Raw genomic sequence first — 19561 nt, forward strand, 5'->3', positions numbered from 1 at the left:
TTGGAATCTCTGACATGCAAGCATGCAGATGCTCTTCCCAGAGCTTTAGGATTAGTCATGATGTCAGGCACTGGGATTTACTTCCAAATAAGCATGGATAAGATTGTGCTGCAGAACCCTATGGGGTGGGGGGAGAAGTTCTGGTAAGGACTAATCTACTTACTTTCCTTTCACTATAATTTTTATTGACAATTACCATCTTCAAATTCATGGACTTTTTGTTGTTAAACAACAAATGCAATATGCAGGGTACAGTAAAACAGTAGTCTCTAGAGCCTGGTCTGTAAGAACAGGGTGAACTGCGCATAGGCGGAGAAGGGTAATGAGATAACAGTGTCAATATAATGGATTGGGACCAGGCTATTTAAGAGAGCTCCTCCTCTGTCATGCACCCACCAGCCTTTAACAATCTTCTGGAGAGGTCCGGCAGCAGTTGCAATTGCCACCAGCTTGCCTGGTGGTGACTCAGGACCAGGCTTTCTCTGTGGCTGCCCCAGGGCTTTGGAATATGCTCCCTGATGAACTAAGAGCATCTCCTTCTCTGTTTGTTTTCAGGAAGATTCTCAAAACCTTCCTGTTTTCACAAGCTTTTAATTAGAATTTTATTAATTTTAATAATTTGTTTTATTTTGTTTTTATCGTGTTTTATGTATTTTAACCTGTGATTTTAATGTTGGGATTTGTACACCCCCTAGAGATTTACATATCAGGTGGTATAAAAATATGATAAATAAATAAATAAAATATAAAACATACAATTGAAATATCCCTATGTGGCATTACAACTGTACTAAATTTGTTCCAAATGAGTACAGGCATTGTAAAGTTGTTAAACGCATCCAACACATTCAGCTTGCATTTTGGGAGGTATACAAATATGTTAAACAAACAAACAAATTCTCTATCCACTCTCGCTTCTTAAAAGTTGTTCTTTGTCAACATATTTACACAATGTTATTTACAGCATCTCCCAGTACCAATTTTTCCTTTTGATATTTCTTCTTGTATTTTCAGTGATGGAAAATGAGACAAATGCAAGTGAATTCATCCTCATGGGTCTGACGAATATCCTTGGGCTACACAACTTCCTCTTCTTTCTCTTCTTGCTGCTGTACTTGGCCAGCATGCTAGGAAATACCACCATTTTGTTGATAGCACTGGTTGAACCACGGCTCCAAACTCCCATGTACTTCTTTCTTGGCAATCTCTCCTGCCTGGATATCTGCTACTCTACAGTTACTGTGCCCAAGATGCTGTCTGGCTTCCTGTTGGGGCATCAGAAAATCTCTTTTATTGGATGTCTGTCCCAGCTCCACTTTTTCCACTTCCTGGGAAGCAGTGAAGCTTTATTGCTAGGTGTTATGTCATATGACCGTTATGTGGCCATCTGTAACCCACTGCGCTACACTGTCATCATGAACAGGAATGCTTGTATTCTTCTGACAACAGCTACCTGGACCACTGGGTTTCTCCATGCACTAATGCACACCATTATGACTTCCCAGTTGCGTTTCTGTGGTCCCAACTTAGTCCAGCACTTCTTCTGTGACATCAAACCCCTGTTGAGTTTGGCCTGCTGTAGCACCACCCTCAACCTCAGCCTTCTCAACATTGTTACAGGCCTAATTGTTGTTATTCCTTTCATCCTTACATTTCTCTCATACTTCTACATCATCTTCTTTCTCTTCTTGAAAGCAAAATCCAAGGAAAATAGAACTAAAGCCTTCTCCACTTGTGCTTCACACCTCACAGTTGTGACTCTATTTTACACAGGAGCAATCTTGACATATGTTCCTCCCTCTTCAGGAGAATCCCTCAAACAAGAAATGATGGTCACACTAATGTACACCATTGTCACTCCAGTTCTAAATCCCCTGATTTACACTCTAAGGAACCAAGAGGTGAAAACTGCCATTAAGAAACTAGTCAAACAAAAGCTCATGCCTTCAAACAAATGAATGAAAAAGGTCATTGTTCTCAGAGAATAGAGGCAGTCTATGGTAGTATATGGACCTTATAACTTCATGGAGGAGAGGTCTATCAATGGCCAATAATTGGAGGGCTATAGGCCACCTCCAGCCTCAAAGGCAGGATGCCTCAGAATACCAGTTGCAAGGGAGAAACAGCAGGACAGATGGCATGCCCTCAACTCCTGCCTGTAGGCTTCCAGCGGCATCTGGTGGGCCACTGTGTGAAACAGGATGCTGGACTAGATGGGCCTTGGGCCTGATCCAGCAGGGATGATCTTATGTTCTTATGGCCTATAATAAAAATTAAAATTATGATGACAGCAATTGCTTGCAGTACAAAAATCTACTGGTGCAGCAAGATAGCAATCTATCAGAATTTCCTAGCAGCCCTCGGGGACATATTTTTCAGGTGGCACAGAGTGCTTCCTGGGGAAGGGGAGAGCATCAAAAATTACCACTCTGCTGTATTAGTGCAATTAGTTGGGAAGTTTTGTTAGGCTGCCCTCCTGCTGAACTGGAACATCCTTGATCTGTGTGTCAGCTAATAATAATAATAGCCTATATAATGAGCAGAATTTCTCAAAGTAGTCCCATTGAAATTAAAAGGCTGTGACTAACTGGTGCTTTTAATTTTTGATGGACTACTCTGAGTGGTCCATCATCATGAGAGATAACAACAACAACAACAACAACAACAACAACGTCTTAGTAGGGCACAGATAATTTCACCAGACAGATACACTTGACCACTGCCTGGTTTTATTACAGTCAACTAAAGAAGCCAGTTACAGCTTTATTGTTTCTTTTGGACGATGACTGCCAATCTTAATAACAAAGTGCTTGAGGAAGGGCATTGTGGTAGCACAAAACTGCTGTTCTAAAGGGGACTTCTGTGCAAATAGCACAATTGTGTAAATCCGTTGGTTTTAGAACAATTATGTGATCTTCCGGCACTAGTACAACTTTGCTTGTTACACAAATGCTTTGTTAGTCAAGATGTCAGTCTGCGTCTACATCATATCTGGAAGGGAGATCTCATGAAAGTAGAATCCAAAGGAAAGAGTTATATCACGCAAGGACAAGGCAGTGGAGTAGAATCAGGAATATTAATGGTTTAATGAAATAGATCTTACTAGATGAACTGGGTGCAGAGCATCTGCGCCTCTAGTTTGCCACCACAGCCATCCCCTGCCACTGTCATTGTCTTCTTCTGCCTCCGCTTTCCCCCCTGCCTGTCAGCCTCTGCTGCCATTCCCTCCCCCCAGTGCTTCCCCCACCCACTGCCTGCTTCCCCCGCCAGCCCGCCCACCACCTTTTTCTTTCTCCCTCCCCCCCACCTGCCCCCACCACTTTCTGGCCGGCTGGCCACCAGCTTCTTCTCCTGCCCGCCTCTACCACTTTCTGGCCAGCTAGCCAGCCACCAACTTCTTGTTCTTCCTGCCTGCCCACTGATTTCTGGCTGGCCAGCCACTGGCTTCTTCTTCCACCCCCCTGCTGGTGAATTTGCACAAGGCAGCCAAGAATTTTTTTTTTTAAAAAAAGAAAGGTTGTCACGTCACCCCCCCCCCCCAGACAACTCCATTGGCTCAAATGCAGCTGGAGGAGGGGCATATAAATGTTTTTCAAGGAGAATATGGACAACTCCTGTCTGGAAAACACGTTACAGTGGATAGAAATATAAATGGCCACCATCCTACAATGAAGCATTGAAGGATCCTTTACTCTCAGTTTGAAAATGTTCCACTGTTGGGGGAGCCCCTCCGCCCACCTCCTTTCTTCCCTGGGAAGGCAAGAAAGGAGGTGCCTAGGCCAGGGGAGAGCACAACATCGGCCCCATCGGCATAACAAGCCAGAGATGGTCTCTGAGGACTGTTGGGGCAGCCCCTCCCCCTCCTTCCCGGGAGTACGGAAAGGCCAGTGTGCCCTGAGAGGAAGGCTTGAAAGGAGGCACCCAGGCCAGGGAGCTCTTGTCCACAGCTCCTGGAAAGACAAGCAGCCTGAGACATTTTATTAATCTGTTATTTGTTTCTTTTAAGATTGTAAACTGCTTTGGGTGCCTTTGTCAAGGCAGAAAGGTGGTATAAAATGTAGTAAGTAAATAATAATAAATATAATAAATATTCTGTCACACTTTGAATCCCTTTAACTGGTGCAAATCTCATAGTCTGGAAAATGCCTGAGAGAGTCTAACAACTGACTCATTTGGCAACATTGTAGTGAAGTTGATGTGCCCTGCTTTGCAGAGATCCTTATTTCTATCTCTTGTAAATAATAAACGTGTTCTTATTTGTTTCTACAATTTAAGCCTTGTTTCTTTTAATGCACTGGACATAGATGTCTTTTCTGCAAGGCTACGTTTCCAAAGAGTTAATTACTGAGAGCAGAGTAATAAGAAATCATAATGGTAACAGGGAAAGAAAGTAGTAACATATTGACATAGAATTCATATAAACCAAATCACCACCCTGGACTTGAGAGGGGCATCATGGCGGTTTGCTGACACCTCTCTATCAACTTCACAATGCCTGGACCAATAGGAACCAAATCGGGTACAATTGTAAGGACACATAGAGACACCTCAATGGCATAGTTTGTTATGACGTCATCCACTCTATTTCACGATGGCAGATGCATACACTTTTGAGGTGCAAGTGGGCTAACTTGTGAATCACTGAACTGATTTGAACCAAATTTGCTACAGCTGAAGGGACATATAGGGAAGACTCAATGGGATAGTTTGTGATGATGCCATCCATCCCGATTCAAGACACATAGACTTCTGAGGTGCAAGTGGGCTAATTTGTGGACTAACTGATTTGAACCAAATTTGCTACAGCTGTAGTGAGTAACACAGAGGGACACCTCAATGGAGTAGTTTGTGACGATGTCATCTGCCCCAATTCAAGATGGTGGTTGTGTAAACACTTGAGCTGCAGGTGAGCTAGCTTGCGAACCAAATAACCAATTTGCACCAAATTTGTTACAGCTGTAAGGACACATAGGGACACCTCTATGATGATGTTTGTGATGATATAATCCACCCTGATTCAAGATGGTGGTGTCACGCCCTTGATCTCAGACAGCGAGGAGGAAGGGGAAGCTGTCAACATTCCAGCCAATGCCGGGGTGTTTGAGGGGCAGAGCCCGGATGTCAGTTTCCAAGAAATGGCTGAGGCAGATGATTTAGAGCAGGAACAACAACCTGAGACAGCAGAAACAATGACGGACCAATCAGAAAAGGAGCTATGCAAGCAACCTCCACTGACTCCACAACAGAGGAGAATTACAAGACGGAGAACACAGCTAAAGACTATTAGGAGGAGTAAATGCCTCCTGCAGAGGGCTGATAAGCCTTGAATTCCTGCCAGCTGGGAGCTCTTGGCTTGTGCTATAAATTGCGTCACCAGGTTTCTATTCACTGCTGGTAAGCAACATTTGTCAACTTCCGTGTCGACAGCTTGCAGCCAAGAAGAACTGTGTCCGAGCCGTATCTTGTTTCTGCAACTCTGTTGGAGACCGTGAACTTCCCTTCCAGGTGGCCAGATACTGACAGGTGGACATATAAACCTAAACCCTAACCCTAACACTTACTAGAACAACTTGTTAAGGATTGAAATTTTAGGCTTAGCTTTAGATTATAATCTTGCACTCAGGTGGCTTAAATCCCACCGTAAAAAGCTTCTAGGGGGTAACTGAACATAAATGCTTGCTTCTCATTTATTTATTTATCATATTTTTAATTTGATCTTTCCCACAAGGAAAGATCCCACAAGGAACTCAATGCAGCACATATACCCCCTTTTAATCTTCACAACAACACTGTAAGACAGGTTAGTGTTAGGGTAGGGTAGGCCAATAGAGAGAATGTTCTCACATGCAGCTTAACCCAGTCTAGGGAAGCTCAGGCTGTGTTAGGCTGTGCATGGGAACCAACAGGATTGGGACTGATCCTGGCAGGGCAGCATTGCCTAGCCTGGATTTTTAGCCCTGCTCCTAGTCAGGGTAAAGGGATATAGAATTCCCTGATCGTGTGCCTCCTCAGGTTGTGTGTGGTACACACATAGATAGCCACAGGATGGGATGCAGTTCCTGTGCTTGGTGCAGTTCTGCTCATGTCGAAGTGCACTCCGTGCTCTCAAGGACCTTTCCTCCATTGTCTGAGGGAAAGGTGAGGATTGCATAGCCTTCCCCCAACTACCCACCCACCCACCCACCCACCCAGTAGGTCATGTGGATAACCCCAGAGAATGACTGGCCCAAGCTTCACTCAGTGAGGTCATTCACACAATCAAAAACTGTGTTCTACCTGGGTTTGGCAGCTGTGTGTGCTTTTCCTTCTACGTTGCTTCCACACAATAACTTCTACCCAGGTTTTCTTCTTCCACACAACCAAAAATTGGGAGCACACAGAGCTCCCAAATCCAAGTAGAGCACAGCTTTTGATTGTGAGAATGACTTCAGTGAGATTTATGACGAAGAGGGGATTTGAACCTGGATCTTTCTACTTATAGTGCTGACAAAGAGCAAAGTTTTTCTGGCACCTTTTCATCCTCATTCCAGATTGATAATAAAGGGACATAAGCAGCTAGCAAGTCTAAGTATGCTGGAGGAGCATTTGAAGCTTTTCTCACGATTAGTGAGAAGAGCCTGGATGGGGTTTGCCGGGATTGCGGGCTAAGCCCACTCTCCCCACAGATGAGCAGTCAGACTTCTCCGGGCGGCTGAAGCGGCTGCCCACATGACTTCTGGCTCCGTTATGGAGCCAGCAGGGGCTGGGAGGATCGAGGGCCATGCGGCCCCCGGAAGCTCCAGCATGCCCTGCGTGAATGTGCAGGGCATGCTGGAGAGACCTGCTTTTCAGCCTCCCAGTCAGGGGTCTACTCATGAGTTCCCGCGCCACAGAGCCGCACCGCAGCAACTCACGATTGGAAAGCCCGGGTTAGCGGAGCACTCGCTCTACTAACCTGGGCTTAGGGGAGGGTTGTTTAAGCGGGTGACCCACTTTCGTGAGACCGGGCTCGGCTGTGAGCCCAGTGGCTCTCAAGCGCATGCAAAATCGGGCTAGGCTCCCTTAGCCCGATTTTGCATGACGGTAAGAATAGCCTCTTTGTGTTTCTTTTTAAATGTTAAGCAGTTAAATAATGACCATATCACCCCAGGGATCTAATCAGTTCGTTTTATGTTTTCAGAAATGTATATCCCTGGGCTCAGTCAACTCAGAAGATTCGTTCCCTGTAATGGGACCCTGAATGTCTTAGAAGAGGCGTCTTACATGCAATACAAAGATGACACAGCCCTCTTCTACTTTTATATCAGCAGTGTGAAACTGCTGTGGCTTCCTGGCTGTGGCTCAGCAGATAGATTTTTGTTTTGTTTTGCAGATCTGTTTAATATTTCAGCTGAAAGAAGAAAACAGACTATCGAGTATGAGGTGCTTATACACAATCGACTATGAGCTGCAAATAGATATTCCAATCATTTCCATACGCCTTTAAACTTCTGTTTGTGCTCTTCAGCTAACCTAGTCTTTGGCGGTGACATGGATTCTATGCTGAGCTGGTCTCTCCAACCGGACCAACTTTCAGAAAGGGATGAATTATGAGAAAAGAACAGACCGCACAGTCCACCAAGTGGAAAGAGGGATGAAGGTATGAGGAACCCTGAATAATGATTTTGCAGGCTGTGTGTGTGTGTTTGTGTGTGTTTTCTACACAATTCAGTCTTTCACACAATCTCAAGGCTGCTTCTGGGTGCACTACAGGGATGGCAGGAGAGCAGCGGCCATTCTCTCCTCCCATCTGTCATGCCGCACACACCCACACAAGGATCGGTGTGTCAACTGCAGGAGCTGGGAGTGGGAGGAAGGAAAGCTGGAAATGGGCTGCAGGTAGCAGAGCCCAGCGACCGTTCAGTCACCTAGTAAAAGGGGAGGAGGAAGGAGCTCGCTGCTGCTGCCTGCACAGTGAGCATAGAGGGTTAAAAGTGTTGGAAATTCTCTGTGGTGAGAGAATCCCTTTCTCATTATAGCAGAGTGCACAGAGGCACAACAGAGCGGAAATTTAGTTAGGCATGCGTGTGTGCTGAGAGTAAAGTAACTTGGAGCCAATTCATAGTTTCAAATCAATATAAAAGGCATTTATTAAGCAACTCCATTCTAGATAGGACAGTGAGGAGTTAGGATCTCTAATCTATCTATCTAGCTGGATGCAGATGGATTCTGCATCTTCTCTGCACACATGGTGCAGGGAGAGAGGCTTGCCATGTTGCAAGGTAGCAGGGCAGGAAGGGAAGAGAGAGAGGAAGGAAGTTGATCCCTAAGAGTAGCAATCTACATTTCAAAGGGATAGCATCAGAGTAGTGGATAAGGGATGACCAATGTCTTGACTCTCTAGCCTTCTGACTTACTAGTCTGTCCTCCACTGTCTGAGGCAAAGAGACAGCACAAAGGGAAAGCTGGAAATGGGCTGCAGGTAGCAGAGCCCAGCGACCGTTCAGTCACCTAGTAAAAGGGGAGGAGGAAGGAGCTCGCTGCTGCTGCCTGCACAGTGAGCATAGAGAGTTAAAAGGGGGCACACTGTGACTCTCCTGTCCTCGCCAACCGACCCTCCCTTCAACTGCGGCCAGCCATCCCGCCACCAATGATCTTTAGGGGGCAAAAAGGGGGACTTTCCCCTCACATGGGCGCCACCCCTTCCCGGAGTTACTGCTGCCACCACATTTTAAAAAAAAAAAATCAAAGTAAAAGGGGGGACTTCACCCTCACCTCATCTCTCTGAAGCTACTGCCACCACAGCTTTTTAAAAAAATGAAGTTAAAGGGGGAACTTTCCCCTTGCTCCTCCCTCCCTGGAGCTTGTTTTTTCCCCAAGGGTGGCAAAAGCCTTTTTGCCTATGGGAGGCAAAAAGGTTAATCCACCCCTGCTAATCACTTCTTATCCCTCCTTCTACCTAGTTGTTTGCACCCAAACAACTGAAAATTGAAAGTACACACAGCTCTCAAAGCCGGTTACAACACAGCCCTCCACCCAGAATGGCTTTCTTAGTGATACCCACCTTCATTCTCTGTCTGCAGAAAAAGCAGACCATAGAACTGGCAGTTCTATGTGGAGGTTTGCACTATGTGGAGGTTTGCACATTCTTTTTAAAATTATTATTTATTGGAGCTCTGCTTGTTTTTCGAGGCTAACTTAAAATGGAATTGGGGGAACCATTTATTCTGGAGGGTCATTTCCCCATTGCTGCAGGGGTGATTTTAAACAAGAAAATTCTCTTTGACCTGCAGATTTTGCAACCACCTGTGTCAATGGTGACAGAAGCTACAGTGCACAGTTGTACTTAAGTCCAAAGTACAGTTTTTAACCAATAACTGAACCAGCCACAGTGTTGTCCCAGGATATTGTGAGGGGGGAAATGGCAGCTGTTATGGGAAACAAAAGACTCTGCATCCTGGAACATTTATGGGTGTTGGCTGCGCTTCAGAGTTCCTGCTGCCACCAATGTCGTCATGGAGAAATCTATAGAAACAGATTAATGTGTGTGTTTGTGTATGTGTGTGTGCAAGTGTGCGTGTGTGTGTCTGTGTATAATACAATAAAACAATAAAAAATATTTGTGGCTTAGTGAAGGTTCTGAAAATGGAACCAATTATTTCTTAGTCTCTTCATGTCAGAATGAATGGATCCCAGACTGAATGATCAAATACAGTTTAGATACCATTCATTCTAAAAATAAACACACATACCTAATCTAGTGCACATTGGTTAGAAGTCAACTTATTCCCAAATCACCCATCAATCAATGTGTTTTCTTTCAAATGTTTCCATTGCATTGTGGAACTACTCAACAAAACTTCATTTTTGTTTTCTGCACCCACAGCCATGAAGAACCAGACAGATGTGCATGAGTTCTTCCTCCTGGGTCTGACAAATGATCGCAGACAGCAACATATTCTCTTCATACTTTTCCTGCTTCTCTACACATCCTGCTTGTTGGGGAATGGAGCCATTTTGGTTGCAGTCCTGGCTGATCCACGGCTTCACACCCCCATGTATTTTTTTCTGTGCAATCTCTCTTGTCTAGACTTATGCTTCTCTACAGTTACGGTGCCAAAAATGCTGACTGGCTTCCTAATGGAGCACCAGTCTATCTCTTTTATTGCCTGCCTGACTCAGCTGCACTTCTTCCACTTTTTGGGCAGCAGTGAGGCTCTGCTTCTGGGTGTCATGGCATATGACCGCTACGTAGCTATTTGCAATCCCCTGCGTTACACTGTCATCATGGGTAAATGGGTTTGTATCATGCTAGCTGTGGCCCCCTGGACTACAGGCTTTTTTCATGCCCTTATGCATACAGTAGTGACCTCTCGGCTATGGTTCTGTGGTCCCAACCTTGTCCAGCACTTCATTTGTGACATCAAACCCCTCCTAAAATTGTCCTGCAGTAGCACTGCCCTCAATGTCACCCTCCTCAATATTTTTGCTAGCTGCATCGCTCTGAGTTCCTTTCTCCTGACTCTCCTCTCCTACCTGTACATCATCGCCTTCCTCTTCTTCAAAGTCCAGACATGGCAGAGCCGTTGGAAAGCCTTCTCCACCTGTGCTTCCCACCTGACCGTTGTAGCTCTCTTGTATATTCCTGTCCTTTCCAACTACATGCTTGCCTCTGCTGGAAATGCCTCTGATAGAGAGATGATCATCACTCTGTTGTACAGTATAGTCACTCCTGTTCTAAATCCTCTGATCTACACACTGAGGAATCAAGAGGTGAAATCAGCTCTGAGAAAATTCCTAACAAAAAAATTCCTTCCTGGAAGAACATGAATTCATGATTCTAGGTAGACTGATATGTGAAATAGACATAAAATGTCATTAGATGGGTCCTGATCAGGCAAAAAAGAACATTTAACAATCAGTACTGCATGTGGAAAGCCAATTAGATTTAGCTAGCCTTCCAAGAGACGTAGTTCTGTCTAACCAATTCTTCCAACTCATGGCTAACTTCTGTTTAACGAACTCATCTAATGATGGCAAAATCCAAAAGAGCTTTCACTCTTGCCCGATTTATCATACTTTCTACACTGGTATTATATGGGAAATATAAGAAAATACCTTATGCAGCTTGGTTATGCCCTTTTGGTAAAAGAACTATTGAAACAAATGCACTTGCTTTCCTTTATTGTTTGTTTTATCTGTATAATTGCAATAATATGTTTTCACCATTTTAATAAATTATCCCAGCAATCCTCATATGTTTTGTCTTGGTTATCTGATTAGAATGATTCTATTATTATTTCTTGTTTACACAGCCAGACAGGTGTTATTGACTGGTTTGTTTTATCCAGACATCGAGTCCTTCCCAAGGACCTGGGATGCCAGAATTTTATTGTTCCCAGTAAAGCTGCTTTTTGTAATTGGCTGATGGTGATTTCTGTGGCCCCTATGGTGTTGAGGTGCTCTTCAAGGTCTTTTGGAACTGCACCCAGGGCGCCAGTTACCACTGGGATTATTTTAGTCTTCTTCTGCTACAGCCTTTCAATTTCAATTTGTAGATCTTTGTATTTGGTGATTTTTTCTATTTCTTTTTCTTCTATTCTGCTATCCCCTGGTATTGCTATGTCGATTATTTTGACTTGTTTTTCTTTCCTCTCGACTACAGTGATATCTGGTGTATTGTGTGGCAGATGTTTGTCTGTTTGTAGTCGGAAGTCCCATAATATTTTTACATCTTCATTTTCTTCAACTTTTTCAATTTTATGGTCCCACCAATTCTTGGCTACAGGTAGCTTGTATTTTTTGCAGATGTTCCAGTGTATCATCCCTGCTACTTTGTCATGCCTTTGTTTGTAGTCAGCCTGTGTGATCTTTTTACAACAGCTGATTAGGTGGACCACTGTTTCATCTGCTTCTTTACAAAGGCGGCACTTGCTGTTTGTTGTTGATTTTTCAACTTTTGCTCTTATTGCATTTGTTCTTAGTGCCTGTTCTTGTGCAGCCAGTATTAAACCCTCTGTTTCTTTCTTCAAGTTGCCATTCTTAAGCCATTGCCATGTCTTGGTGATGTCTGGTTTTCCACTTATATTGTGCAAATATTGACCATGAAGGGGCTTATTTCTCCATTTTTCTGCTCGGTTCTTGACTTGTTCTTTCTTGTAGGCCTGTTTTGTTTCATTGGTGTTGAATAGTTTTGAACTCTTGACCATTTGAAGTGCATCTTCTTCACTGTCCCTTATATATTCTTCAAGGCCTCTTTTCTCCTCCTCTACTGTTTGATGGACTTGCAGCATTCCTCTTCCACCTGAGCTGCGAGGTAGAGTATTATTATTATTATTATTATTATTATTATTATTATTATTATTATTATTATTATTTCTTGTTTACACAGTCAGACAGGTGTTATTGACTGGTTTGTTTTATCCAGACATCGAGTCCTTCCCAAGGACCTGGGATAGCTGAATTTTATCATCAATACTGTTGGTTATTATAGATATCATGCAAATTATAGGCTGTTCCCAGTAAAGCTGCTTTTTGTAATTGGCTGGTGGTGATTTCTGTGGCCCCTATTGATGATGATGATGATGATGATGATGATGATGATGATGACATTTATATCCCGCTCTTCCTCCAAGAATTTCCTTAAATGTTCATTTGGAGGAATGTTCCCTTGGAGGAATTTCCTTAAATTTCCTCCAAGAATTTCCTTAAATGTGGCTAAATTTTGTTTTTTAGCCTGTAAAATTCATAAAGAGATATCTACTAGACGTAATTCCCCCTCTTTCCCATTTTGTTATACACAATGATTATTGTATGATGATAATTTAGCTGGTTGATGACCATAATGAAAAAATCTGAATCGGCCATAAAGATATTCATAACCTTTCCTAGGATTCACTCACAGTTTTCTGAAATCAGGGGACAGAATCCAGGAAGCACAGAATTGATACTGAGTGACCCTTGCCCTATTCATAAGTTATTTTTGGCACACTTAAAAACATAGTAAAATGTACCTACAGATCTGTATGAACAAATTGTTATTCAGCACACATATTCTGTTGAGTGTAAGTACAGCGGCACACTTCCTATTTGTACCTGGCATTTGGAGTGGGGGGAAGCTGTACTGAGGTTGATTTTTAAAACGAACATGTGCACAGTCATCCACACAAGACTATAACATGGATAAACACACCTGGACACATGTACAGCATAATGCCTGACTAGGTTCTCTGGAGTTTAAAGGAAGGAGTTAGTGGAAAGGAAGTTAGGAAGAAAAAGTGTGACAACTGTTTTAACCTTTTTATATCTGTTTTAATTGTTTTTATGTCATTGTTAACCACCCAGAGATGAAAGTTTGGGCAGTATACAAGTTAAATAAATAAATAAATAAATAAATAAATAATCTGTTATCTTCACTTTCAGAACCGTTTCCAGGGTCAAAAACAGCCACTTGTATCTGCCAAAGGGGCAAAGTCCAGTCCTATCAAAAGCTGAAGTGATCTTCGAAATAGATAGCTTTCAGTTTCTATATTAATTTAAAATGATCACTTCTTGGATAAATAATCCTCCCTACTAATTTGAGGAACGCCCCCCCCCCATCATCATTTTACTGAGCCTAACCTAATTATAAATGTGAACAGTCCCCAAATCATGTTGTTAACCTTTCAAAAGTGCCCTTCTTCTACCCCAAAAATATTTAAGTGAGGAGGTGCTCTTCAAGCTTTCCTTCTGTCTGCACCCCTGACCCATTGCAGGATTCTCTTAAAATGCATTGAAGTTGTAATAATGACAGTTATTTTTAAAAGTTACATTACATTGGGGCCATTCACATGACCTACCAGACAGGCTGGAGGGCAGGCAGGGGACAGGTTTTCCTGTTGCGAGTGTGCCACACGATCAGCCCTAAAGCCTTTGGAAGGTGGTATATAAATCAAATAAATAAATAAATAATCCATTTCCTGGGCAGCGGAGAGGCTGTGCTCCTGGGTGTCATGGCATATGATGACTATGTAGTTACTTGCAACCCTCTGCATTACATTATCATTATGAGTAAACGGGCTTGTATCTTGCTAGCTCTGGCCACCTGGTCTGCAGGCTTCTTCCATGCCTTTATGCACACTGTGGTCACCTCTCAGCTGTGGTTCTGTGGTCCCAACCTTGTCCAGCACTTCTTTTGTGACATCAATCTCCTTCTAAAACTGGCCTACAGTACTACTGCCCTCAATGTCACCCTCCTTAATGTTGTCACTGGTCTACAATATACTTGGAAGGGAGCTGCCATGAAGTAAACACAAATCCTGTAACTGTCTTATTATGCGTCATTGTCAGGTTTTTGTCCTATCTTGCTTCCACACAACCAAAAATTGGGATCACAGTCAGCTCCCATATTCGGGTATAACACAGTTTTTGATTGTGTGGATGTCATAGGAACATAGGAAACATAGGAAACTGCCATATACTGAGTCAGACCATTGGTCTATCTAGCTCAGTATTGTCTTCACAGACTGGCAGTGACTTCTCCAAGGTTGCAGGCAGGAATCTCTCTCAGCCCTATCTTGGAGAAGCCAGGGAGGGAACTTGAAACCTTCTGCACTTCCCAGAGCGGCTTCATCCCTTGAGGGGAATATCTTGCAGTGCTCACACATCAAGTCTCCCATTCAGATGCAACCAGGGCAGAACCTGCTTAGCTATGGGGACAAGTCATGCTTGCTACCACAAGACCAGCTCTCCTCTCCTGCCTCGGTGTGTTTTATGATTAAGAAGGGATTTGAACCTGGGTCTTCTTACTTTTAGGGCTGACAAAGAGAAATTTATCAGGCAAGGTTTTCCTCCTCATTCCAGGAAATTTAATTGTATCAGGCTTTTAATAAAGGCACATAAGCATGTAGTAAGCCTAAGTATGTTGAAGGAGCATTTTTGTTTCTTTTTTAATGTTAAGCATTAGATAATGACCATATCACCCCAGGGATATCATCAGTTGTTTTCTGTTTTCAAAAATGTATATCCCTGGGCTCAGTCCCCTCAAAAGATTTGCTCCCTTTAATGAGCCCTGAATGTGTTATAAGTGGTGTATATTATGGTCTGTATACTAATAAAGACATATTGTTGTTGTTTTTGTATCAGTGGTGTTTTAAATGAGTGCTTACTTGCAATGCAAAGATGTCACAGCCCTCTTCTACTTTTACAGGAGCAGTATGAAATTGCTAAGTTTTCCTTGCTGTGGCTCGGTAGATAGATTTATTTTTATTTTTATTTTTTTGCATATCTATTTAGTCTCTCAACTGGAAGAAGAAAACAGATGATCCAGTATGAAGTGTGACGGCAGATAGATATTTAAATCATGTTTGTACACTCACGAACTTTTGTTTTTGCTCTTCAGTGAACCTTTGTCAGTCACATGGCTTCTATGCTCAGCTGGTATCTCCAACTTGAACAACTTTCAGAAAGGGATGAATTATGAGAAAAGAAAATACAGCACAGTCCACCCAGTGGAAAGGGGGATGCAGGTATGAGGAAACCCTGAATAAAGATTTCCCAGGTGGTGTGTGTGAGTCTATACCTTCTACAAAATGAGGTCTCTCATACAACCTTACAGAAGCTGCTGGGTGTGTTGCAGTGAAGGCAGGGATTCACCTACTTTCCTCAGTAGATGAGAAGTGGCCACCCTCCCCTCTGCCATGCCATGCACCCATATGAGCAGCCGCGCGACAACCGCAGGAGCTGGGCGCAGGAGTAATTTCCCCCTTCGACATCCCAGGAGGTTTTACAGACAGGACTTTATGTTGTGGGGTATGCGAGGAGCGAATCTACTTTGCAGCAGATTTGAGACAGTTTAATCCGGGAGATTAGGTGGAGCATTCACATAGCCCTCGGCTGCTCCTCTATGCACATCAAAGACAAGTGTCAGAGTTTAGCAGAAACATAGAGGTTTTGATCAAAAGCTGCTAGAAATAGAGGATTATTTTAAGCTGGACAGACCTCAGGCTAAGCCAGAATTTGCAGCCTCCCTTCAGGGGAAAACAAAGCCCTGTCTGTCCTGGTCCCTGATAGCCCGCAGGGAGGTCAGGTTAAATCGAGCAGATATGTGGACTGGCACACTCCAATCAGGAGTGGTTGGGGGGTGAAGCTCTGTCTGTAAAACCTCCAGGGTGCTTCAGGGCAGAAATGGTGGTGGGCTGGCAGAAAAACTATTTTAACGGCAGTGATCACCAGCCAAGGTTAAGTGAATCATAGATTTGCTTAACCGCAGCTAAACATAGGGTTAAAACTCAGGCTTGGCATGGGGCAGCACAGGGATCGGGCTTGATCCCAGTGCTTCACACACACAGCCTAGCCCAGGCTGGCTGTCCTAGCCTGGGATAGGCTCTGCATGAGAACAGCCTCAATCTGTTTCACATTAAGAATTGTCCTCCTACTTGGTGGCCGACATCTTGGCTAATGAAGTGCTTGTGGAATGATGTTGCACAAGCTGATTGTGCGATGTCTGGAGCTTGCATTCCAGAACTGTGCAGTGCTACCACATGTATGCTTGGGCTTGTGCAACAGTGCATAACTATGGCATGCCTCAATTGTTGTACTTGCAGGGGAGTAACACCGGTTGCCTCTGAGTACCAGGATGCCTCTGAGTACCAGTTGCAGGGGAGTAACAGTTGGAGAGAGGGTGTGCCCTCAACTCCTGCTTGTGGCTTCCAGCGGCATCTAGTGGGCCACTGTAAGAAACAGGATGCTGGACCAGATGGGCCTTGGGCCTGATCCAGCAGGGCTCTTCGTATGTTCTAAATTCGATGTCTGTGCAAGTGTCCAATTTCACAACTGTGCACGTCCGTGTGGTTTTTTCGTGCAACTACATGCTCTGTTTTGTGCTAGTGTAACATTGCTCACTATCTATCTATCTATCTATCTATCTATCTATCTATCATATTTTACACAAACGTATTATTAGTCAGTAGTCACTTTGTTTCACACAAGCAAAAACTGCATCCTATCAGGTTTGGGAGTTGTGTGTGCTCCCAATTTTTGGTTGAGTGGGTGCAAACAACTAGGTAGGAGGAGGGAGGAGTGATTGTGTGGAAACAAGGTAGGAGGAAGCTACCCAGCTCACAGTTGCCTTCACTGTGCACTCATTGTTGAGCTGTCAAACAACTCCTTGTTGCCACACTGTGCATTTCAGAATGAAGACATCCGAGACAGAAGGACTGCATTTGGTTTGGGTATCATATATTCCAATAAATAAACAAAAACACCTACTCTTATGCACATTTTTGGGAAGTAAACTTACTCCCAAATCCCCCATCAATCACTAAAGCAGAATTTCTTTCAAAATTTTACTTTGAAATATTTCCATTGCCTTGTGGAACCACTGTTCAAACTTTCTTTTTTGTTTTCTGTTTCCACAGCCATGGAGAACCAGACAGATGTGCATGAGTTCATCTTACTGGGTCTGACAAATGATCGGAGAGAGCAACATATTCTCTTTGTACTTTTCCTGCTTCTCTACACATCGTGCTTGTTGGGGAATGGAGCCATTTTGGTTGTAGTCCTGACTGATCCACGGCTTCATACCCCCATGTATTTTTTCCTATGCAATCTCTCTTGTCTAGACATATGTTGCTCTACAGTTACGGTGCCAAAAATGCTGACTGGCTTCCTAATGCAGCACCGGTCTATCTCCTTTATTGCCTGCCTGACTCAGCTGCACTTCTTCCACTTTTTGGGCAGCAGTGAGGGTATGCTTCTGGGTGTCATGGCATATGACCGCTACGTAGCTATTTGCAGTCCCCTATGTTACACTGTCATTATGAATAAACTGGTTTGTATCTTGCTGGCAGTGACCACCTGGTCTGCAGGCTTCTTTCATGCCCTTATGCATACAGTAGTGACCTCTCGGCTATGGTTCTGTGGTCCCAACCTTGTCCAGCATTTCTTTTGTGACATCAAACCCCTCCTAAAATTGTCCTGCAGTAGCACTGCCCTCAATGTCACCCTCCTTAATATTGTCACTAGCTGCATTTCTCTGGGTTCCTTCCTCCTGACTCTCCTCTCCTACCTGTACATCATCGCCTTCCTCTTCTTCAAAGTCCAGACATGGCAGAGCCGTTGGAAAGCCTTCTCCACCTGTGCTTCCCACCTGACTGTTGTAGCTCTCTTGTATATTCCTGTCCTTTCCAACTACATGCTTGCCTCTGCTGGAAATGCCTCTGATAGAGAGATGATCATCACTCTGTTGTACAGTATAGTCACTCCTGTTCTAAATCCTCTGATCTACACACTGAGGAATCAAGAGGTGAAATCAGCTCTGAGAAAATTCCTAAGAAAAAACCTCCCTTCTGGAAGAATATGAATTCATGGTTCTAGGTAGACTGATAGGTGAAATAGATATATATGTTTTCATGCCATTTTTGAATTTCGCTCACAGTTTCCTGAAATTATTGGTCAGAATCTTGAATGCACAGGCTTCTGGTGACCCTAGCCCTATTCATAGGGGTCATTCACACAATCAAAAACTGTTTTCCACCCAGATTTGCGAGCTGTGTGTGTTCCCAATTTTTGGTTGTGTGGAAACAAGGTAAGAGGAAAACCTGGGTAGTGTTTCGTCCCACCTTGCTTCGTCCCACCACAGCTCCCAAACCCCGATTGAACACAGTTTTTGATAGTGTGAATGACCTCATAAGTTATATTTGGCACACTTACAATCATTGTACAATGTACCTACAGATCTGTATGCACAAGTAGTTATTCAACACACATATTATGTTGAATGTATGTACAGCAGCACACTTCCTATTTGTACTCTGCATTCAGGTGGTAGTGGGTCTGTACTAAGGTTCATTTTTAAAATGAACATGTTTACAGTCATCCATGCAAGTATATTGCATGGATAGAAACACCTGTACAGCATAATGTTTGAATATGACTTGCAGTTAAGTTCTATAGAGGAGAAGGAAATTGTGCTCCAATCTGAGTTATATTTTCAGGGGTCAAAATCTGACTTTTTCCCTCGGCATAGAGAGTAACCAGGGATAGGAAGAAGGAGGAACCCCTCCAATCCACCTCCATTAGGCTAGAACACACTTCTTTACTTTTTAAATATAAAGATAATACTTTTTAAACTTTCTTTTATGTATTTTCTTGTTATACATTTGTACAAATAGTACAAATGAATTTTGTACATTTAAAACAGTACATTATTTTGAATGTACAGAAATCAGTACATTCTGTACTGAACATACTCATTCAGTACAGAGACTACTTTGTGAATTCCCAGGTTTTTTAAAAAGTTTGGTAACAAATTGTTTATATTTTTGCATGTTTCTTTGCTTAAACATTTAATAGGAAGGTGAGCATGACCATTGTTGCCAAGTGATTGGAACCTGGTTGTGGTGTTTAGGGGGCATGGCTGCATTTGATAGGTAGAAGGAATTCTGTGGGTTTCAGAACCTGGGCAGCAGGAGGAGCTGGGAGAGTTAACTGTCAGAGGTGAGGTTAATGGGATTGCTCTGGGGTGTTGACAAATCACCCCGGACTAAATTTTGGGCTTGTGTGGAGAACCAGAGAATCTAGAGTGAGCAGCTCTTCTTCTTTGGAACACTCCCCCGCCCCCAGA

The 19561-nt window shown here is 43.4% G+C and overlaps 3 protein-coding genes across 3 annotated transcripts; all 3 read left to right on the forward strand.

The window, feature by feature from the left end:
• Positions 1–1016: 1016 nt before the first annotated feature.
• Positions 1017–1958, forward strand: LOC128331208 (olfactory receptor 12D1-like). The gene has a single exon (XM_053264560.1). It carries the CDS (start codon positions 1017–1019, stop codon positions 1956–1958), a length of 942 nt encoding a protein of 313 aa, XP_053120535.1.
• Positions 1959–9846: 7888 nt separating this feature from the next.
• Positions 9847–10788, forward strand: LOC128331209 (olfactory receptor 12D1-like). The gene has a single exon (XM_053264561.1). The coding sequence runs from the start codon at positions 9847–9849 to the stop codon at positions 10786–10788; it is 942 nt and encodes a 313-aa protein (XP_053120536.1).
• Positions 10789–17356: 6568 nt separating this feature from the next.
• Positions 17357–18298, forward strand: LOC128331797 (olfactory receptor 12D1-like). The gene has a single exon (XM_053265688.1). It carries the CDS (start codon positions 17357–17359, stop codon positions 18296–18298), a length of 942 nt encoding a protein of 313 aa, XP_053121663.1.
• Positions 18299–19561: the final 1263 nt, after the last annotated feature.

Source organism: Hemicordylus capensis, chromosome 6 (genome assembly GCF_027244095.1).
Source record: "Hemicordylus capensis ecotype Gifberg chromosome 6, rHemCap1.1.pri, whole genome shotgun sequence".
In the NCBI taxonomy this organism is placed as follows: domain Eukaryota; kingdom Metazoa; phylum Chordata; class Lepidosauria; order Squamata; family Cordylidae; genus Hemicordylus; species Hemicordylus capensis.

Excerpts from the sequence above, each read along its gene's own strand:
- LOC128331208 (XM_053264560.1), top strand. The coding sequence starts at position 1,017 with ATGGAAAATGAGACAAATGCAAGTGAATTCATCCTCATGGGTCTGACG.
- LOC128331209 (XM_053264561.1), top strand. The coding sequence starts at position 9,847 with ATGAAGAACCAGACAGATGTGCATGAGTTCTTCCTCCTGGGTCTGACA.
- LOC128331797 (XM_053265688.1), top strand. The coding sequence starts at position 17,357 with ATGGAGAACCAGACAGATGTGCATGAGTTCATCTTACTGGGTCTGACA.